A 21,883-nucleotide genomic window follows, 5' to 3' on the forward strand; every position below is an offset into this window, starting at 1 on the left:
GCAGAGCAGGGGGCACCTGTGTAGACCGCGTGGGGATTGTGAGAAAATGGGGGAGTCATTTTTCCTGCAATGTGAATGATGCTGTGTCGGAGAATGATTTCACAACAGACTTTGATCTTGCACCAGGGTGAAAACACCGGGTGAGAAGAAGATGGAGTCAGGCAGACTTAAGGTGGACATGACACAGCTGGTCTGGCCAGTTTAGGTCCTGTCTGACCTTCCACCCCCTGTCTCCCATTCTTATTATTTTGTAAATTTAGTTCCCATCCTAAGGATGCCTATCTTGAGTAGTTTATGTAGATTGATTTAAGATATTAACTTTTGAAGTGGAATGTTGTCATAGGTCATTGAAACAAAAGCTCAAAACACAACCCTATGAAATAGTCATCCAATATTAAATTACTTGCAGCATAAACTATGCAATTAAAAATTGGGAAGGGCACAAGATATATAGGGTTAGACCTAGCTAGTTATACTGCGCTTTTAAACTTATTGTTTTGTTCCAGAAAGGAGCATAGTAGTTAATTCTGTAAAAGTAAAGACAATCAAATTAAGTTACACTGAATTATTGGGGGCCAAAGGCAGCCACACATAAACCTTTTCTCCTCTCCCTCTTTTTTCTCTCCTCCTAAGACAAAGACGCCACCCCCCAAGAAGTTTGCCCCCACAAACCATAACCCGACAGGCAACCTGTGGAATGTGCCCTCCCAAATAAAAGTGCCCCCCCAAAATGAAAGTGGTCTCTAACTGCCCCTGGGCACAGATGCCATCTTTATACTGCCTGGGTGGGTCACCCTCCCTTTTCAATAAAGTTGGCCTGAAAATCTCCTCTGAGGCCTGGTCTCCTGGCCCCGCCATTTAACCTTTCAGTTATATTAAGGATTAATGTGATCTTTGCTTTGAACTATGCAAATTAAGAAAGAATGTCACATTGGAAAAAGGTAGCTTTGGGTATCTAAGAAGAAAAAATTTGAATAAGCGTTGGTGAGCTGTTTCCATTCCCCTCTCTATTGTTAAGCCTTGTCTTAATTTTGTAGAGTTGTGTGTCTATCAATAAACTCTGAATACTGTAACTTGGCCTGTACTCTTTTATCCTGGTTGTCCTTTCTGCTCAGAAGGGATGTGTCAACTGAAAGAATTTATCTGACTACCCAAGAACCCACATTCCCTCCAGCACACTTTCATTAACAACAGTGCCTGTCTCCACCCAGGCACCTGGCTGGGGTTCACCAGGATACTGTATGGAACCTGGAGTGATGTCAATCAAATGACAGTGACAAAAAGTTAGCACAAGAACACTTAATTCCTTTTCCTTATTAATATTTACACATTTGAAATTTCTTCCTTACCACAAATACATTTATTGTTACAAAATTACCTCTAGTAATTTAAAGAAATAGGATATATAATTAAGATCTTTTCTTTAGTAAGAAATATGTATTATATAAAATTCTACACACTTCAGAAAGTCTTCTAATAGGTCATCTCCGAATTACTGAAATAATCTTCTAATTATCTAAACTAGCAAATCATTACAAAAGTAAAGCTTTTCTATTATGCTAACATTTTTTCCAAGATGCAAATTCCCGTTTTTAATCCTTCAGTGTCAACTTCAGATATGTGAGTATAACCCTTTATTAGGAAACCCAACAGCAAGGTAAGCAGGTGGTTACTCTATTTTAACCTTGTAACCACTAGCTGATTCCCATCCCTCATCCCTCTGCCTCTCTCAAACCTGCCAAGTGTTTATTTACCTCAGGTTTGCTGAAATCTGCAATGAGGCACTTCGGATGTTTTATTTGCCTTTCCAGTGGTTCCTAATTAAAAAAAAAAAAAAAATACAACTTGTTACTTGAGAGCAACTGAGTAATCAGTTGACAAAACATGTTATATGTCATTGTTTTAGATCACCTAAAAGCAATGGGGATCTCTCTTGCAGGTCTGAAATAAATGTGGTTGACCTGGTATGTCAACATGATATGACCTGATACTTTAATTAAATATAAAATAGCTACCATTCTTTCTTACCTTATGACCACATTTAAAAAAAGAAAAGTGAAATAAATCAACCTGTTCCACATAGTAAATTTGGGACCACTTAGTAAAAATATTTGCATACTTGAAAAAATTTATGTTTTAATAGAAAAGCTACTATATTTTTCTGATATCAAGTTATCAAGATTTGTTATGCCTGACAAGACATGAATAGACTCAAGCTAAAATCTCGGTGGATCAAAGAACACAAAGGCAAAACAAAAGCTCAAAACACAACCCTGAAATAGCTACCCAATCTTAAATTACTTGCAGCATAAACTACCCAATTAAAAATTGGGAACAGGGCACAAGAAGATATACAGTGTTAGACCTGGCTAACTATATTGCACATTTTAACTTATTGTTTTGTTCCAGCTTTGGCTTAAACATAGCCTGGTAAAAAACCATAGTAGTTAATAGTTCTGAAAAAGAAAAGACAATCAAGTTAAAAACCTTGACTTCTTGTAAGGAAAAACAAGAGGTTAGGCAGCATCACTGAGAAATGCCCTAAAGATGTAAGCAGCAGGAAATTCCTTAGTTCCTCCATAAAAGTAGTCTCATATTCTCTCTATGCAGCTAATTGTATTTTCCTTTCAACATCAGGAGTTTCTAGGAATTATTTTACATTTCCAGCATATACACTATTTTTTTTTAATTTATAAAATTAAATTTAAAAAATCTGGATTATCATGTACGATAAAGAAATATTCCTTACATGTATTTCAAACAAATAATTGAATAATAAAGCAAAACAAGCCTTCCTAAATCTTTACATGTTTTATCTTGTCTTAGAAAGTAAATTATAAAGTATGTTCAGCTCTTTGATAATTAAAGAAGCTATAATTCCTTTGGCGTATACTCATATACCTCAACTATATGCACATAGTATTCTAGCTATAGAAGATATGCAATTTTTTTGTGATCATCAGTTTATTTCCTTAGATTAATTCCATTTTCCTCAAAGTGGATGCACATTAAAAAACAAAATCTATTTGGCCTTTAAAGTAACTGTTGGGTTAACTGAGTTTTTTTTTTCTCTTCTGCTATTTTTTTTCTGTAAAAAAATATTTTTATGCAGAAAAAAATACTTACAAAGCAAAATGTCTTAGGAGTCTTAACTTGGACAGCTATGCCTCCATGTAAATATGGTTCCAGTTCTGTAGTATCATCAATGCTAAAGGAAAATGGTGATATGACTAGAAGAAAAAAATAAGAAAACAATTATACAGGAATATAGACATTGAAATTTGAAGACTTATCCTCATGAGAATGTTAATTCTCTTTAGTTTACAAGGTTAAGATTGCAGAATAGTTTTTTGTTGTTGTTAATGGAAGGTTGGGAGGAGTAAGGGAAACTATATAGACTACATTTTCTGATGTGAACTTTAGGACTTAAAAATAACCAAGAAAATTCAGAAAGAAAAAAAATAATGAGAGGTATTTATTTTCAGACATCAAAATAGATCATAAAGCCTCAATAAGATCAGTGCTAATTATGTATCATACTTCTACAATTTATGTAGAGTGGTGCTAACCGTGCATCATAATTCTACAATTTATGCAGTGTGGTGCTAACTGCATCATAATTCTACGATTTATGCAGTGTGGTGCTGGCTCATGAACAGACAAAGAGAATCCATTAGAAAAATCAGAAAAAGACCCTAGTACACAAAGGACACAATAAAGGTGCACCTAAAACCAGTGAGGAAAAAAAGATTATTTGACAAATCTTTGGGGGGAAAAAGACATCCAGGAAAATATCTATTCCAATGTAAATGTAAGTTTTTTTTTTTTTTTTTTTGTAGAGACAGAGTCTCACTTTATGGCCCTGGGTAGAGTGCCGTGGCCTCACACAGCTCACAGCAACCTCCAACTCCTGGGCTTAGGCGATTCTCCTGCCTCAGCCTCCCGAGTAGCTGGGCTACAGGCGCCCGCCACAACGCCCGGCTATTTTTTTGTTGCAGTTTGGCCGGGGCTGGGCTTGAACCCGCCACCCTCGGCATATGGGGCCGGCGCCCTACTCACTGAGCCACAGGCGCCACCTGTAAATGTAAGTTTTAAATGTCAAAAAAGTTTAAATGCCAACATTGTTTTAGATAAAATCATGGAGAAAAAAATCCTTTATAACTTACCAGTGTGGCAGGATTTCCTAAATAATACTCAACATAAAAGCCCTAAGAGAAAAGACTGAAAATTTTGATTATATAATCATAAAAAGGAAAACTTCATGATAAAATCCTATCACAAGCAAAGTCAAAATATAAATACCAAACTAGGAAAAGTATTTGCAATTCATATAAAAAAATTGGCAAATATCCCCTATAAATCAAGAGTTCCTGGGAATGGTTAAGAAAATGATCAATAAGTTGACAAGAAAATGGCAAAGGACAGATGGCTCAAATCAGAGGAAAAATAAATACTCTAAAACCTAAGAAAAAGATACTAAATTTCCTTCCTAATATGAAAAAGGCAAGTTAAAATTATTCCTTGTCTAGGAACAGTGGGGTGTGCCTATAGTCTAAATTACTTGGGAGGCTAAGGCAGGAGGATTGCTTGAGACCAGGAGTTTGAACCTGAAGTGCACTATAGCGTGGGCAACATGGCAAGACCATGTTTATTTATTTTTATTTTTTTGAGACAGAGTCTCACTCTGTTGCCCTGGCTAGAGTTCAGTGATGTCACAGCTCACAGAAACCTCAACGCCCTGGGCTCAAATGATTCTCCTGCCTCAGCCTCCACAGTAGCTGGCACCATAGGCACCCGCCACAATGTCTCCTTTGTTTTTCCATTTTTAGTAGAGATGGGGTCTTGTTCTTACTCAGGCTGGTGTCGAACTCCTGACCTCAGGCGATCTACCTGCCTCGGCCTCCCAGAGTGCTGGGATCACAGGTGGCACTCAGGTGACCTCATCTCTTTAAAAGAAAAAGAAATGCTCTGATAATATTTTTATCCCTACTGTGAAATATTACATAGCCATGAAAGAAAATTTAAAGGAAAAAAAACCTCTACAATTACTGACGCAGCACTATATATTATCTGCTACCTTCTGTGTAAAAAAGGAAAAGGAAAACCTGGATGGGTACACAATAAATTAAGCGCAGTGGTTACCTGTAGTAGGTGAATAAGAACTGAGAAGGCAGGACCAAGGATGGGCAGGAAACTTTCACTATAAACATTTACCCTTTCTTGTTTCTGAAATATCTGCTTATTCAAAATATTAAATTAAAAAAAAAAAAACAAGTGAGCCCCCTTTCTACTTAACATATAATAAATATTATTTACATATTAAGTAGACAGAAAGGTCAGCAGAGTAAACACCAAACTTAGCTGCTGTTACCTCTGGAGAGGGGACCTGGTCTGAATTAGGACTCATTTTTAATTCTACTTAATCACACGTACACATATACACAAAATGTTTTTTCACATTAAAAGATATCTACCTTAGAGAAGTACCAATTAGTGAACGTTAAGGAAAAAAAAAAAATCTTTCATAACAGCCACTCTATTTAAGCATTACCCCCCAACTTCAAAAGAATTTTTGGTATAAAATGTAGGTTTTCTTTCTCATCATTCCTTGATATCCAGTGGCTCCTCTTTACATAGGCAGTCTCAAGAAACTGATCCATCACCATAATCCACCATGGCATGGAACTCCAAACAACAAATAGTAACCCTCAATGGCTAGGTTAGTCAATTATTACAAAAATAAAAATAAATTCTTCAACGTCAATGTTCTGCATCTGTACTTAAGATATACAGCTATAGTTGGGAAATATTATCAAAGATGCTTAAATACGGATCCAAAGTTGTTTATCTACAAGGAGTTTATAACAGGGACTGGTATTTTTCCTTTCCTAAAAATATTATTTTGCAGTCATTAAGGAAAAAAATATAATTCCATTTACTTGTCTATACATAATCATAACTAACCACTCTCTCCTAAACAGGTGTCAATCTGCCACACAGTCAAGTTACAAGTTGTCTAGTACTGTCTTTTAAATGCTTTTAAACATGGCTGGAGGAAAAAAAACATAAACTATGCAAATTAATGCTGCTATAAATTCATCACCTCTAACTTCAAGTGGGCCCTGTGTGATGCCTGGTAATCACTTCCTTTTTTTTTTTTTTTTTTGCGACAGTCTCACTGTCGACCTAGGCCCTAGGTTGAGTGCCGTAGTGTCACAGCTCACGCAACCTCAACTTCTTGGGCTTAGGAGATTCTCTTGCCTTAGCCTCCCAAGTAGTTGGGACTACAGGCACCCACCACAAGGCCTGGCTATTTTTTTGTTGTAGCTGTCAGTGTTGTTGCCTACTTTCCTCACTTCTTTTGCTGTAGCACCCTTCATTTTGTGGGGCCAAATGATCTCACATTATTCCATCAAGAAAAACAGACTCAACATATCACCAAAAAACTTGCCTTCAGTCACAAAACCATTCATCTCTTTTACTCGAGCCACTAAATAAGAACATACTCCAACCAACATCTAGAAATCTCCATTTCAATACTTCATTGCTACCTTGTTCCTCAAGTCTAAACCTTATTCATTACCCTTTCTCCAAAAACCTACTCCCTTTCTTGCACTCTGTAAGATAACCATGACGGAATCTTTGCTCACTTACTGTATGTGATTATGAAGTTTCCTCCTGTCTTAAAATTAAGACTCTTTGTGATCTTAATTCTTGTAATCTTAATAAAACATGGCCAGCCCTGCCATGTTTTATTTCTTGGAGATGCTGGAGTTCTACCTTGCATCTGAGCTTTTCTGTTTGTCTCTGCATAGAGTATTCTTTTTCAACAACTTCCTAAGCCAATGAAACCTTTAGATTTTATTCAAGAAACGTTCTACTGCTGCTCTCCCCAAACTGGTGAGTTTCTTGTAAAGTTGAGGGTTCCCAGATGCCTGTACTCTCTTAACATTATCCCTGTGTAACAATATCTTCACTGGATTCAACGTTCCTACAGGTCATGTCTGTGAAGTGAAGCTGTGTTCCCAACACTGACTGAACTATAGTAGTATCTGAACTATAAAGGTGCCGACTAATAATTAAGTATGAATGAACTAATAAAACATATAAATTTACCAGTTATTTGTTGTGTCGTTCCATTTAAACGTGTCATTCCATTAATTTCTCGAAGTGTTATGAGTTGTCCTGTCTCAAGTTTGTGAGGATGATTTTCAAGGCAAGTGACAATGCCAGGATTAGCCTAAAAATAATCACAAGTTCATATATTCTTCCAAATCTTACACAAAAAAGTAATCACAAATTTCTAAGCTATTCTTCTCCATTAGTAAAAGTAAGCCTTTAAAGAACTGTCACAAAATAATGATGAAATTATTACTGTTTTTTTAATGAATGTTAAAAACAGCTGTATTTTGGGCGGCGCCTGTGGCTCAGTTGGTAAGACGCCGGCCCCATATACCGAGGGTGGTGGGTTCAAACCTGGCCCCAGCTGAACTGCAACCAAAAAATAGCTGGGCGTTGTGGCGGGCGCCTGTAGTCCCAGCTACTCGGGAGGCTGAGGCAAGAGAATCGCTTAAGCCCAGGAGTTAGAGGTTGCTGTGAGCTGTGTGATGCCATGGCACTCTACCGAGGGCCATACAGTGAGACTCTGTCTCTACAAAAAAAAACAACAACAAAAAAAAAACAGCTGTATTTTTTGTGGAAGATGTTCTGGAGACTTCACAGAGGGGTTCAGATATTTTACATATTTAAAAATTCTCATGACTTACAAAAAGCAAAGTTATTTATTAGTTTCAAAGTCATTTAGAAAAAATTGTGTGTACATAAAAAAACCTAACTTTGAAGATCCCCTTACTTCTTACACTATCCAACAAAGGAAAATAGTAACAAAATATAAGAATCCAAACTATCTTCTGGAGCTTATTCCAACAGTGTGTTATTCTCAGGGACAAATTAAGACAAAGTAGAAAAGGTAAAACGCTAAGAAGTAATATGTCTGAAAGAGTAACTCAGGTGAAATAATAAACCATTCTGTAGCAGAATGATACACAAGATGATTTTTCAATAAATTTTTCTTAACAAGGCATGAGGGAGATGTTACACTGGGTTTAAAAATAAAACATAAAGACAGATGCACAAATACTAGTATGTCAAAGTATATTATCATTCCCTTATGTGTATTTGGCTTCTTTGGGGACTTTAAAGTAAGTTGATGACAAAGAGCATGAGTAAATTATTTAGGTTAAAGAGTATTAAGAGGGGACCATAACGATTTCTCTAGTTCTTTCATGTAATAAAAAATTAAGCTTACTTGATATCAGGAGAGTATGGTTAGAAAATTCAGACTTTTTCATTTGAAGCTCAATTAATTTTAAACCTGACCTGTCTTCCAAATAATATTATAGAAACATAACAAATGAGAAATGACTTTGTCTAAGATGATTTGCAGCCCTTCCTATGGTCAGAGTGTTAGGCCAGGTAACCCACATACTTGGTGCATCCATGATCTGACACAGAGATCAGTCCATGTTCCTAGGAACATGACACAGAACAAAATTAAAATTTATGGCAGGCAAATGTTGATCTATAAGTATTAAATATTGTTGGAGGGAAATACAGAATATACTTAATATGCAGATTTCAAGTTAGTTTTAATATGCTGCATTTAAAAAGTTAACAAAATATTCCCTTATGAGTTATCATAAAACAATGCAAAACAAATGAAAAAATACTATTATGACAATATTTTGCTAATACCACCTTTTTGAAAACAACATTCACATCAACTAAAAAATTTATTTTAAAAAGTTCATTGATATAATCATACTTGCGTTATGTTTGAAATAAAAATTTCTTTTGGCTCTTCTCCTGTTGTATCTAAAACTTCAAATTCATCACCAAAATCACAAAATAATCGTGACCAAATCCCATGTATATCTGCACTGATGAACTGTGAAATAACAAAATAAGTTCAAGTTAATTAAAAAAACCCAGCTCAACTGCCTTATGCCCTTTTATGACAATTTAGTTTATAATTAAGTATATCCTTTATAATATAAAATGAATTATGAATAGGATACATTGTAGACTGGTTTAGAAATAAGAGAGTTTGGTATTTGGTAAACAACATCAGAAGTAACATCAGTGCATTATCATTATACTTCTACGATTTTTAAAAAACTAAAATTCTGGCCTTGTCATAATATTCAAACACAATCAGAAACAGATGTCTTGGTCTGATGGTCAAGCAGTGACTTTATACTTGGTTTAGAGAAGAGGAATGGAGGAGCACCCAGCAAAAGCAGTGCTGTTAACGGAAAGCAGAAGAGAACTGAAAGCTGAGAGCAGAGGGGACAGAGAAAAAGCTGAGAAACCAAGAGTGCAAATCAAAGTCACAAAGGTAAAAATTAAATTCTTAAACACAATGTTTTATTAGAAGTAGTTTTTATAACACACCCGTGGTCTACATCCCAAGAATTTGTAAAAAAGATTATTTTGTGCTTCAAGCTATTTTTAGAGCTATTGCTAATGAAATCTTTATTTTGTAATACATCTAATCTTATATAAAGTAATATTTCTCTAAAAAAATTAAGCATATTGATATTTTGATATAAGAAGATATCTGATTAAAATAACTTATAACTCTCATTATATAAGTGGTGAAATGGTTAATGGAAGACTCTCTCCCACTTGATCATGTATTACCTTTATTGATCAAATGGGGCATAAAAGTATTTTTTTTTCCTTTCCTTTTTTTTGCAGTTTTTGGCCGGGGCTGGGTTTGAACCCGCTACCTCCGGCATATGGGTCCAGCACCCTACTCCGTTGAGCCACAGGCGCCGCCCATGACACATAAAACTAAATACCTTTAAAAGTTTAAAAGCTATAAATTCCAAGACATTCTTTTTTCTCCAAAATAGTTTAAAGTAGAGTTATATCTCTGTCAATTTCATAAACAAAGACTTTAATTTGTAACCTAGTAAGGTTATTTTGTAAAACTTCTGTGCCCTGTTGCTTAAATTGTAACCCATAACATAAATGCTCTGCAGAGCATAAGTATGCTATGTAAACACCACAACCCCAAAATTTGCAGCACATTTAACCATACAGGGTAATTTTGACTTAGCATTTAAAGGAACAACATCTTTTTCCTTTTTCTAAAGGAACAAATGATTTCAAAAACAAAGGAGGTGGAGTTAGTAACATGCATTTGATTAGAGGGGAAGAACTATGATCTTTCCCACAGAACCCTGTTCCCAATATCACCACCACCTACTTATGCTAGACAGAAATCTAGGATTTTTGATCATTCCTTCCTTCACAACTCATTCATCCACCCACAAGTTCTGTTAGCCTAAGGAGGCTGCACAGGGTACCTCAAACTCAGTGACTTCTCACTATCTCTATTCCTATCTCCTTTGTCTGAGACACCAGAGTCTCCAACAGCTCCTGCAAGTCTAACCGCTTCCATTCTACTTTCATAATCCAGCAGTTCTCCTTCTGGATTCTTTCATGACTCTTTCACATTCTTAAAAATTACTGAGGATCCAAAGAGCTCTTGATTTGCATAGGTAGGTAGAGGGTCATATCTTACAGGATCTTGGAAGATATTTGATCAGATTTATATTTTTAATGGGTCATTTTGGCTTGCTGTATGCAGAACAGACTATAGTTCTTGTTTATGTAAGTTATACCTATCCATATATTTTGTGTTAAAAATTAAAACTAAGAAAAATTTAGAATATTTCTAAACAAGAATATTCAAACATATATTCCATTAGCTGTTGGAGCAATGACATCACCATACCTCATAAACTACAAAATTTCATTGTACCCAGTAAAATAATTAGAGTGAAAAAGGCAAATAACTAATACCATGTGAGCAACATGAAAACAGTTTGACCATGCAGATCTCTGAAAGGTCCCAGGGATCCTCAGGGTCCTCGGAGCACTCTTTGCAAACAGCTGCTTTACAGAGAGGACCTCCCTGACCTTCTAATTTGGAAAGACAAGCACTGGCTCCTCTCCCAACATCATGCACATACTGTTCTCCATTCTTTCTAAAGAGTTTTTTTCTTCACAGGACCTCAAAGTACTTGAAAACATATCATGTACATTTTAAATTGTATATCTTCCGTAGAAGGTAATTTTCATGAATAAGAACATTTGTCTGGGACTCAGTACTAATTTGAAACTAGTAGATAACAATTACAGGCTCACATAAGAGAGAAAAGAAAACAGATTCAAGAAGGGGGGTAGGGAAGTGGGGAGAGGTCTTAGGAAGCCCCCACCTAACAGGTACAATGTAGGGGTATATAGTACACCTCCCGGGAATAGGGCTCAAAGACAACTTGGACTTTATCTAACCGAAATTTAAAAAAAAAAATTGTCTTGTTGACTAATGTATTCTTAGTGCCTAGAATTTGATACATAGATAATCAATGAATATTCACAAATGAACCAATGAATATCTTGAAAACCACTATCATATCATGTTTAAGAGGTAATCTGTCTATAAAGCAAACTTGGAACTTAGTTTTAAAAATAGGAAATGAATATGATACCAAAATTCAAGAGAAAAATCTTACTGTGATTGTCCTCGTGTAAAAAAAGTTCCTTATTTTTAACCCACAGAAAAGACACAGATTCTGACAGAGGGAGTGCTTTCCCTTTGGCTCACTGGTGTCACTGTTAGTTGACACTGTTACCTTAATTGGAGGACACCGAGAACGGCAGAAGTCGTTGACCTTCTTCTGCAATGAAAGTTTGACCTCAGTCAACACTACACACTGTTGAGAATACAGAACAAGAAATTAAAGACCAGAAAGTGTATACTTAATATACATACACACTAAAAATACAAATATATAGTAGAAAGCATGCCAGTTTGCACTATAAGGATATACTTTATCCTAGCAAAAAAAATTACTACCCTATTACATTCGATTCTAAGGTTAATACCTTCAAAAACATAGAACAGCAAAGTAAAAGCATCATATACAGAGGAAAACCCACCCACATTAAATTCAGTAACTGTCAAAGGCTTCACAATCAGAAGCAAACCCAAATATCCTACATCAGTGGTTCTCAACCTGTGGGTTGCGACTCACAGGAACTGTATAAAAGGTTCACAGCATTAGGAAGGTTGAGAACCACTGTCCTATATAAAATTTATAGCCACCAAATGGTAGATTTGTTTTATCTGATACTGCCATGGAAAAACTAACCTAGCCACCAGAATACTATTTTCATGCTAGCTTAAAAGGGTGACAATTACATTTTTAAGAGATACATTAGGTACAAGAACAGGTGTATTTAACTTTATTTGACTGTGACGCCTTCCTATATGGAGATGTTCCTCCTGGGGCTTTTACTTCACACACTTTTCACCTGGGCAGGGTGTGAATAAAGGCTCCAAACACTCTTTCATGACCATTTCTCAGGGCTACGTTTGTGGTAAAAAACTTGTGGGATGAGGCAACACTTCCTCAGGGACAGAGCAAAGGCTTCTTCACTGCTTAATACAAAGCAGCAAGTTCCTTTAGCTCAGTGTTCCGGGAAGCAACCATGACACATGCAGATGACTCGGAACCCACAGTGCACGAGCAGGAGCCAGGGAGGCTGGAAGAGGTGGGCGATGAAACGTCACACCCGTGTTTGTGTGATGTACTGAGTAAAGAAGTCCTTAATCTTTCACTTAGGAACCCCATCTATTCTATGTAAGTGAAACGGAAACAGGCTAACTTAATAGTTTGCAAATATAAAATCAAACACTAGGCCCAACATACAATGAATATGATTTTTTTTTTTTTTTTTTTTTTTTGAGACAGAGTTTTACTCTGTCACCCTCAGTAGAGTGCTGAGGGGTCATAGCTCATACCAACCTCAAACTCTTGGGCTCAAGCGATTCTCTTGCCTCAGCCTCCTGAGTAGCTGGGACTATAGGTATCCGCCGCAACACCTGGTTATTTTTAAAGACAAGGTCTTGCTCTTGCTCAGGCTGGTCTCAAACTCATGAGCTCAGGCAATCCACCCGCCTCAGCCACCCAGAGTGCTAGGATTACAGGTGTGAGCCACTGAGCCTGGCCTTGAACGTGATTTGTATTTTATTAATGCTAGAAAAGTCTCCGCCATTTCTTTGAATTCTGCCTTTTCCTAATGCTCTCGAAATACAACCTCATAAACAGGATTTTCCATTCAAGTTCTCATTTCTTTTAATCTCTCATTCATATTTTCTCTTATTTCTATATGTTATAGTCTCACTAATTTCCTTGGATCTTTCAATTCACAAATGTTATTTTTAATCTGTGTACTGAATTTTACAACTTTATTTTCATTTCCAAAAGTTCTACCTAGTTTTATCACATATACCTAGTCTTTTTTAAAATAATGTCTTATTTTACGTTTAATCCCTTAAGATTTAGTCATTTTGAGTATCTGTATTTTATAGGCTCTATCCAATAATTCTATTTCCTGAAGTTCTTAGAGGTTTTATTTTATCCATTGATGCTTAATCATGTTGAATGGCTTTTTCCTATTATTTTGGCTTGTGAACGCAAAGGAACTTTATATATTAGAATACACTGTGGTCTACTTGAGGGTATACTTCTCTAAAGTTGTTATTTTTTTCTGTCTAGCAGTCTAGGGTTTGGCTATTATAGTACCACTTTTTATGTTAAGTTCTCAGCTTGAGAATTTCCAGACCACAAAGGATTGTAAAGTTGATCTCCAAACCTGTGTGAGGGGAGGATTATGGTAACGAATTTCCAGAGACCTTTATTCTTCATCCACAGCACAAGAGAAAACAGACAAGCTTCTTATTTTAATGGCAGATTATTCTCGTCCTCCCTTTCATTGATAGTAAATACAGCTCTCTGAGGTTCCAGCTTTATAATTCTCTAGCTCATGAAGTCCCAAGTCTGCATCACCTTCTGTTTCTGTGTGACCATTTATTTCCAAGAACCTTAGATACTATGACAAGCAAGCCCTGTCCTTGAGAGATCAGAGACAGGGACAGAGCTGTCTTTCAGCTACCTGCTCCTGAGTACTCCCATTATTTGTTCAGACAGTCACTTAGAAGGAAGTAGGTTTAGCAATTTTAAGTGCTTGTAGCAGAATGGATCTGAAGTCATCTAGTCCAGAATAGAAGTATACACCAATTTTTAAACGGGTGACAGCATAATTTTATCACAGAAAATAAAACTGGGTGCCAACCTAGTCACTTTAGAACACTGAAGGTGTTAGAAAATTTTGTTATTATTTAAGGAACTATTATTACCTATAATACTGATGCATATATTTTACTTCCTTGTAAGTATATTATTTGCCCACAGCTTTAGGAAGAGCCAAATGTACTTTTCCACTCGGTCACTTTAAACTTGACAATGTAACTTGTTTTGGCCAATGGTATGTTAAGGGAAGTAACACAGAAGTTGGAAATGTGCTTGAGTGGTTAGACTTGTCCTTCTGTGCTTCTCCTACTGACATGAAAACATGAGCTGGCCAGCCTGGTCACAGGAGCAAATTCCAGACTTCAAAGTTGAATCTGAGTTTCAGTCTAGGAACTCCAAATGACATGCAGATGCATAAGAAAGAAATAAGTGCACATTGCTCTAAACCAGGTGTCCTCAAACTTTCCAAACAGGGGGCCAATTCACTGTCTCTCAGACCATTGGAGGGCTGGACTATAGTTTAAACAAAAAAACTATGAACAAATTCCTATGCACACTGCACATATCTTATTTTGAAGTAAAAAACAAAACGGGAACAAATACAATTCACACCGCTTCATGTGGCCCGCGGGCCGCAGTTTGAGGACACCTGCTCTAAACCAGAGTTTTGGGTAGTTTTTTATACATATTACTGAGAAAATGGTCAATTGATATAACTGGTTTATTAATAGTTCCTAGGAGAATTTGAACGGTATTATTCTAATAAAATTCTTGTAACTTGAAATTTTTTGTTGTGTTCCTCAAAAGATTAATTACATCATATCAATACTTAACTATTTGCCTTGGAATCTGTCAACAATACAAAATGGAGCACTAACCTGGTATTTATCTAAGAAGGAAAGATCTGTGGCCTCATTGAAAGGAACAGGAGATGACGTCACATGAACATATGGATTTAGTTCTGCAATGTGTTGGAGTACAGCTTCAGCCCTAAAAAAATAAACAACCTCCACTATTCTTTTGTTCAGTACATTCAATCTCCTGCAGTTGGACACTTTATTGATATCAGAAGAACCTGGCATGTTACAAAATTTCAACAGAAACTTAAACTGCAGAAAAACCAAGACTTCTTTATCTTTACAGATAATTATATGATCTTGAGATGTACTATTACATTCCACAGTGATCTATACGATCTAATAGCTCCAAGCTCCTTAAGTTTAATAATTCAGAAATCCAAAAGAACTTCTTTAATATGTTCAAAGAAATTCATTTCTACATAGCAGGGTGAATGTGTCAAATATTTCATAAGTAAAAATAATTAATAAGCATATAACAACTTGTGGTAGTGTGAATTTATGATGAGTTAAACACTAGCATTCTAAATTCAGAAAATATTCTAAATAATTGAGGGAGAACAGTAAAAAAATCTCTTAATACATCAAAATATCTTCACCTGTTTCTCTTATTAACAACATCATCTTCACAAAGAAAGAAGTTGGTTCCTAAATCCCATGCTTGGCATTTTTCTGTATCATGAATTGTAAGTGCCTTTAAAAAAAAAGGAAAGTTATTGGTTGAAGTCAGGAGTAAGACAAGAGTGCTATCTCTGATATTATTTATACTATATTGGAAATACCATTCTGTGCAATTAGACAATGTAAAGCAACTAGAGGCAGTAAAATTAGAAAGGACATAAAACTAGAACTGGTATAACCACATACATCTAAAAACCTCAATACGCTGATGAAAAAATTATTTTTAACATTAAGAGAATCAACATATAAAAATCCAGAAAATTCTCATAAACACACACTTCACAACAGTCCATCTTCCTTCAAGTAAGAAAGACAATTGACAAACTAGAAAAAAAGTTTTCTAGCTTTCATCATGGGCCATAATAGGCCTTATAGAGGAAGGGGTAAGATATTTTGAATAAGATGTATAATGAAAAAGAAATGCACATGGCCCTTAAAAATATTTAAAGATACTCAATCTTGCTCAGAAATGAATCATCTGTTCTCAGTTGCTAGCCTGGCATAAATCCCCAAGCCTGACAACATGCTCTCTTGGTGAGGGTGAGAGGAATCAGCCACTTCCATGTATTACTGATGTGAAATGGTTCAACCTCAGTGGAAATGAATTTGCAACTCTGGCACAAAAACACACGCATTATCCTTTGACAGGGCAATCCTACTTTTAGGAATCTACCCCAAAGACATGCTGAGAAAAATAACATAAAGACATATGGGTATTAAATGCAGCACTATTTATAATAGCAAAAGATGAAGCAATCAAAATAATCTACAAAAGGGGAATGAGGGCTAATAAAATACAACTACAAAATGTATAATCATACAATTAAAAAATAATGAAATACTTATTTATCACTATGGAGTAATCTCTAGGATAAGCTCTGAAGTGATAAAAAGCAAGGTGGAGAAAAGTAAAGCACTTGAACAAAGGCGAGAGGAAATACAGACACATACAAAACAGTTGCGTCAGCAGGTGTACTTGCTTATATTTAAAAACAAATGAAGAAAAAAGCGAATTTAAAAAAAATTTTTTAAAATTTAATAAGTAAAGGAGGGAGCAGAGTAGTGAGAAGCTAGACTTGCCTTTTTATTTAAGTAATTTAAAAAAAAAGCAGTTAGTCTGCCAAATCTAGATAGAATTAAAAAAAAAAGATGAAAAAGTTTTAAATTCTTTTCAGTAACATTAATAATATTGAAATTGGTATTCTAAAGCTGTCATACAGGTAAAATAAATATAGAATAAAGCAAGTAAGTAATTAATATCATTAGGAACCAAGACACTTGCGGTAATAGAAAAAGATACAAATATAAAATCAAACAAGTAAATATCCCGTAATCTAAGATGTGAATTAGAAACTTCAATAATACTTTATAATCCTAAACTTGACAATCAGAAATTTCAGTGTTTACTCATTATAAATGTTCTAGCTTTTTCCACCAACAAGGCTTTAAAAACAGTGACAAACACTACTGAGCTTTTGTCAAAAGGACTCAAAAATTTGAAAAAGACTCTAATAACCAATGATAGAAAAATCTGAGCCCCAGTTAAGATGAAAACCTTAATGAATCAGAACAAAACAAGTATGTTTAAATTCATGTGTTTATCATAATGTACATATACATACAAGTTCACTAGTCATTACTATGGAATGCTAAGAAACCACTAATTTTAAAAACTGGTGAATAAAGGGGGAAAATTAATTATCCTGCAATTTTATACATATACAATCTATACTTTTGTGAAGTGATAGATGGAATATTTTCTTTACAAAATATTATTCCAACTAATAAAGAATGGCAAAATTATCACTGCAGCCCCTAATGAAATAATCAATCTAGGCAGTCACCACCAACAGTAATCACAAAAAGAGGGACAACAGAATATTATTGTTTACACTGTTTAGATGGGAAAACAGTATCAGCTATGAAAGCAGTCCTGACAAAAGACTGACAAATCTGAATTGACTCTGTGCCTATAACTGTCAGTTGACAGGAAATACAGGCGTAGAGGTATATGAGAGGACTGACTGATTTCTTTAACAAAAAAACTGCAACCAACAAAAAAACAAAAACAGGGAAGGAAATGTATAGATTAAAAGAAAAAAAAAAAAAACACGATAGTTCAGTATATGGATTTTACCTGGACTTAGAACAAAACAAGCTTTAAAAAAATTCCTTAAGACAACTGGGAAAATTTGAATTCTATTTGAGTTCAAACTTGGTGATTATGGTAGTCAGGCCTCTGTGCAGTCCCTCCCCTTGAGTATGGGCAGGACTGCTTCTGAGGTGAGTTTGCATAAGAGGCGGTGGCCTGTCTTGTTAGTGCACTCCCTCTCTCCTCGCTTGCTCACACTATTGAAGCAAGGGGCCATAGGAGGTGCCCTACAGAAAGGGCCACATAGCAAGGAATTGATTGGGTGACTCTGGTCAAGAGCCAGCAGGGAATGGAGGTCCTCAGCCCAATACCCCAGCAAGCCTCCTACATAGACCATTCCCAGTCCAGCCTCACGACGCCAGGCCCTGCTAATACCTGGACTGCAGCCCCAAAAGAGACCCTCAAATAAGAGACAGCTAAGTCACGCCTGAATCCTGACACACACAAACTGTGAGCTAATAAATGGTATGTAAGCTAACTAAATGCTGGGGTAAATTGTTTTACAGTTATTAAGTAAATATAACAATACAATGATAGAGTAATGACTTGTTACTTCTTAGTGACAATGGTGTTGTGATTATGTTTTCAAAGGCACTCCTATTTTTTAAAGATAATACTAAAATATTTAAGGATAATAATACAATATTTGAAATTTACATAAAAATAATTCGGCAGTTGAAGGCAGTAGGGAATGGAAAGAAGATGGAGGAAAGAAATGTGTCCATTGAAGCTGTGTGAGTACATGGGGTTTTGTTAAAATATTCTTTCTACTTTTGTGTATCTTAAAAATGTCCATGGTAATGGAAGTGAAAAGTAATATTTTACTTTTCCATGGTAATGGTAATTAAAGTATAGGAATACTTTAATTAAAAAAGGGTGTGCCAAAGGTCGTCATACATATGTACTTCAGGAAACTAGAATATTATAGCTAAATGTCCCTTTATTTATGAAATATTCATTACAAAATTTTACAAAGTCTTTACAAAATATTTCTCTATGTGTTAATATATAAATATAAAATACGAGTTTGTTAATTTTCTATGTATAGGGACTTTTGGGACACCCTGTAAAACAATTCTGCTATTAAATGAAGACACAATAATTAAGCCAAAGTGTAAACAATATTACCACTACAAATGGGGTGGGAAGCTTGTAACAAAATGTTTTTCTTAAGGGTATTTACTCACCTTAATTCCTGCAAGAACAAGATTCTTTGCTATAAAAAATGAAAAAGGAATAGCTTAATATTAGGAATGCATACTAGATGTCTTCATGGAGTTTTTCATCTGACTAGATTTTAACATTTTTACTACTCAAAAAGTGCAAGTTTTGTAGTAAAAGGAAAAAATAAAATTTTGCATAGTCATACTACTCTGAGACAACCACTCCTAAAAAGTTAGTGTGTTGTTCTAGACACGTTTTTATGAACGCAGTGTATGTATACTAACATAATGAATTAATGGACAAAGAGAATGATCATTAATAGCTATTAATATCACAAAAAGAGAAGCAATGAGAGTAATTATTAGTTCTTTGCGAAAGAATATAACAATATCAAGAAACAGTCTTGCCAAAACAATGAAAACTGAACTTGATCAAGGTTCTGGACCGAATTTCCTTTATAGGAAATACAAGGGGAAGAGTTAAATTCTTTAATTATCTTATGTTGCTCAAAAGCGTCACACAAAATTATGAATGCAAATACTGCTTACCAATTTCCAAACCAAGACCACCCATACCACTTAAGAAAACATGGGACTTGGCCATCTTCTGCATTGCTGTGTCTCCAAGGACGTACCTCTGTCGACTGTATGTAAAACACAATGAAAAATAAAAAATGATTTCATCAAAATTATGTATTCCTTAAAGTTGTTTGCAAATTAATGGCCTAAGAACTAGATATTGCCCACAAAATTGTTATGAATGATTTGTACAATGTTTAAACATTTCAGAATTAATCGCCAAATACATGATGTATTTTGAAAAATTACATGGTTTGGCACCATGATGCACATTCTCACAGGCAACAGGCAGATGGAATTGAGTAGGAGCCATCGTATGAGATTAAGGGGGGGTGAGGTGGGGAATGTGTTGTTGGGCACTCCAGAACCGACACTCAGTGCCTGCCTGCTCCTCTCCTTTACTGCCAGAGAAGCCATCTCCACTTCACAACTTTCACTATGAACAGAATTTCTGAAGCAAAAAGAAGTTCTCTTCTTAGAATTCAGATAAGTTAAAATTAAGCAGTTTCTGAATATTATATTAAGTGTAAATGCTGGTAAAATATACAAAGAACCCTATTAAGTTATGTACCCTAATAGCCACAAGGAAGTAATCAAAGTGAGACTTTGAAAAAAATATACACTGGCAATATCAAAGTCAGATATATTATTAAAGTCAACAGCAAGAATTCATCAGAAAGACTAATGGGAAACCTGATGCTGTCCTTGAAGATAATATAAATTCCAATGAATTCTAATGAGAATCCTTTGAAAGATTAGTTCAGTACAAATAAATAATTTCAGAATACCTTGGGTTACAAATATTTACTTTCAGAATTAACACGTTTATTTAATAAATCTTTGTTTAGTTTCCATTATTTCAGCTTTCATATTCAATATAAAAGCCTAAAAAGGAGTTTCTTGATATAATTTTTTTTTTTTTTTTTTTTTGGTTTTTGGCTGGTGCTGGGTTTGAACCCACAACCTCCGGCATATGGGACCGGCGCCCTACTCCTTGAGCCACAGGCACCACCCTAAAAAGGAGTTTCTTATGTAGTCAGATGAATATACTATTTAAAAGCCATCTCTTATTTCCTTCCTTGTTACCTAAAAAATAAAACCAAAGACATATATATAATAAAACTAAAGTTTTTCTTTTAAAATTGATATTCAAGAAACCTGTTTTAGAAAGTAAGAATTGTCCATCTACTCACCCAGTATTTATTGAACACCTGCTGTGTTATATAAGAGACAGTGTCTTCTATGGTCTTATCACCCCTGTGTACTCCTAAACTACACACTGAAGTTTGGCCTATTTCTAAACTTTATATGGATGGGATCACTCTGAATGTGTTCTGTCTTAATTCTTTTGAATAAAATTATATTTAAGATTTATTCAGATCACTTTATAGTTCATAAATATGATGACTGGGTTTTCACACTTATGTGTAAGACTTCCCTTCCTCAAATCTTGTTATGACATGGACACAATACCTGTTTCATGTGAGAAAAGCTTTTTAAAAAAGATTTATTTGTAATGGTCCATGCAGCTTATTGTTAATTTTCATTTATACTGCTATTCTACTACATCGTAATATTCTATTATAATAATATGCCATTATTTAGTTATTCTGCGATTTGGGACAGTTACCAATAATAGGGCTCTGGTCATTCTTGTAAATGTCTCCAGGTGCACATCTGCAGCTGTTTCTCTAATGCATATTCTCAGGAGGGGAATTGCAGGATTAAAGAGCATGTATATCTTCAACTTTATTAAATAATGCCAAACTCTTTTCCAAAGTAAACGTACCAATTTTCTCTTCTGGCAGCATATAAAAGTCTCTGTTGCCTCACATTCTTGCTATATAGGCCTGATCTTTAGAAGGCCCTGCTTAAGGTGTTAGTCCTTGGAAGGCAACAGTGAATTTGGATTTTGGAATATTTTGTATGTTAATAAATCCACTCTTCAATTTTATTTTTTGCCAGTTATCTGAAATAATTCATTTTCAGATTTTTTCTAAAATATTCATGTAAATAATGTTACTGTTAAGAGCATCTTACAATTTGATGAGTACTTTATTTTCTGATTTGAATTATCATTCTTTTTTGACTTGTTTCAATCCGAAGTATATTTTTATTATTTATTTATTTATTTATTTTTGAGAGTCTCACTTTGTCGCCCTAGGTAGAATGCTGTGGCATCACAGCTCACAGCAACCTAAAACTCTTGGGCTTAAGCGATTCTCTTGCCTCAGCCTCCCAAGTAGCTGGGGCTACAGGCACCCACCACAACACATGGCTGTT

At 35.2% G+C, this 21,883-nt stretch overlaps 1 protein-coding gene and 1 non-coding gene across 2 annotated transcripts in view; one reads left to right on the plus strand and one right to left on the minus strand.

The window, feature by feature from the left end:
- The window catches only part of UBA6 (ubiquitin like modifier activating enzyme 6), a 79,242-nt gene that overhangs the window by 46,515 nt on the left and 10,844 nt on the right, over nucleotides 1-21,883 (minus strand). Inside the window, exons 3-11 of the mRNA XM_053582363.1 lie at nucleotides 19,571-19,665; nucleotides 19,046-19,074; nucleotides 15,625-15,719; nucleotides 15,047-15,158; nucleotides 11,706-11,786; nucleotides 8,825-8,947; nucleotides 7,117-7,240; nucleotides 3,127-3,230; nucleotides 1,755-1,817 (exon numbers count right to left, since the gene is read on the minus strand). Of these exons, the coding sequence (XP_053438338.1) occupies nucleotides 1,755-1,817; nucleotides 3,127-3,230; nucleotides 7,117-7,240; nucleotides 8,825-8,947; nucleotides 11,706-11,786; nucleotides 15,047-15,158; nucleotides 15,625-15,719; nucleotides 19,046-19,074; nucleotides 19,571-19,665 (826 nt within the window). The remainder of the gene's footprint in view (nucleotides 1-1,754; nucleotides 1,818-3,126; nucleotides 3,231-7,116; nucleotides 7,241-8,824; nucleotides 8,948-11,705; nucleotides 11,787-15,046; nucleotides 15,159-15,624; nucleotides 15,720-19,045; nucleotides 19,075-19,570; nucleotides 19,666-21,883) is intronic.
- Nucleotides 20,980-21,083, plus strand: LOC128593494 (small nucleolar RNA U13). The gene has a single exon (XR_008382371.1). It is a non-coding gene; the product is annotated as a small nucleolar RNA U13 (small nucleolar RNA).

The sequence above is a fragment of the Nycticebus coucang genome, chromosome 1 (genome assembly GCF_027406575.1).
Source record: "Nycticebus coucang isolate mNycCou1 chromosome 1, mNycCou1.pri, whole genome shotgun sequence".
Taxonomy (NCBI): domain Eukaryota; kingdom Metazoa; phylum Chordata; class Mammalia; order Primates; family Lorisidae; genus Nycticebus; species Nycticebus coucang.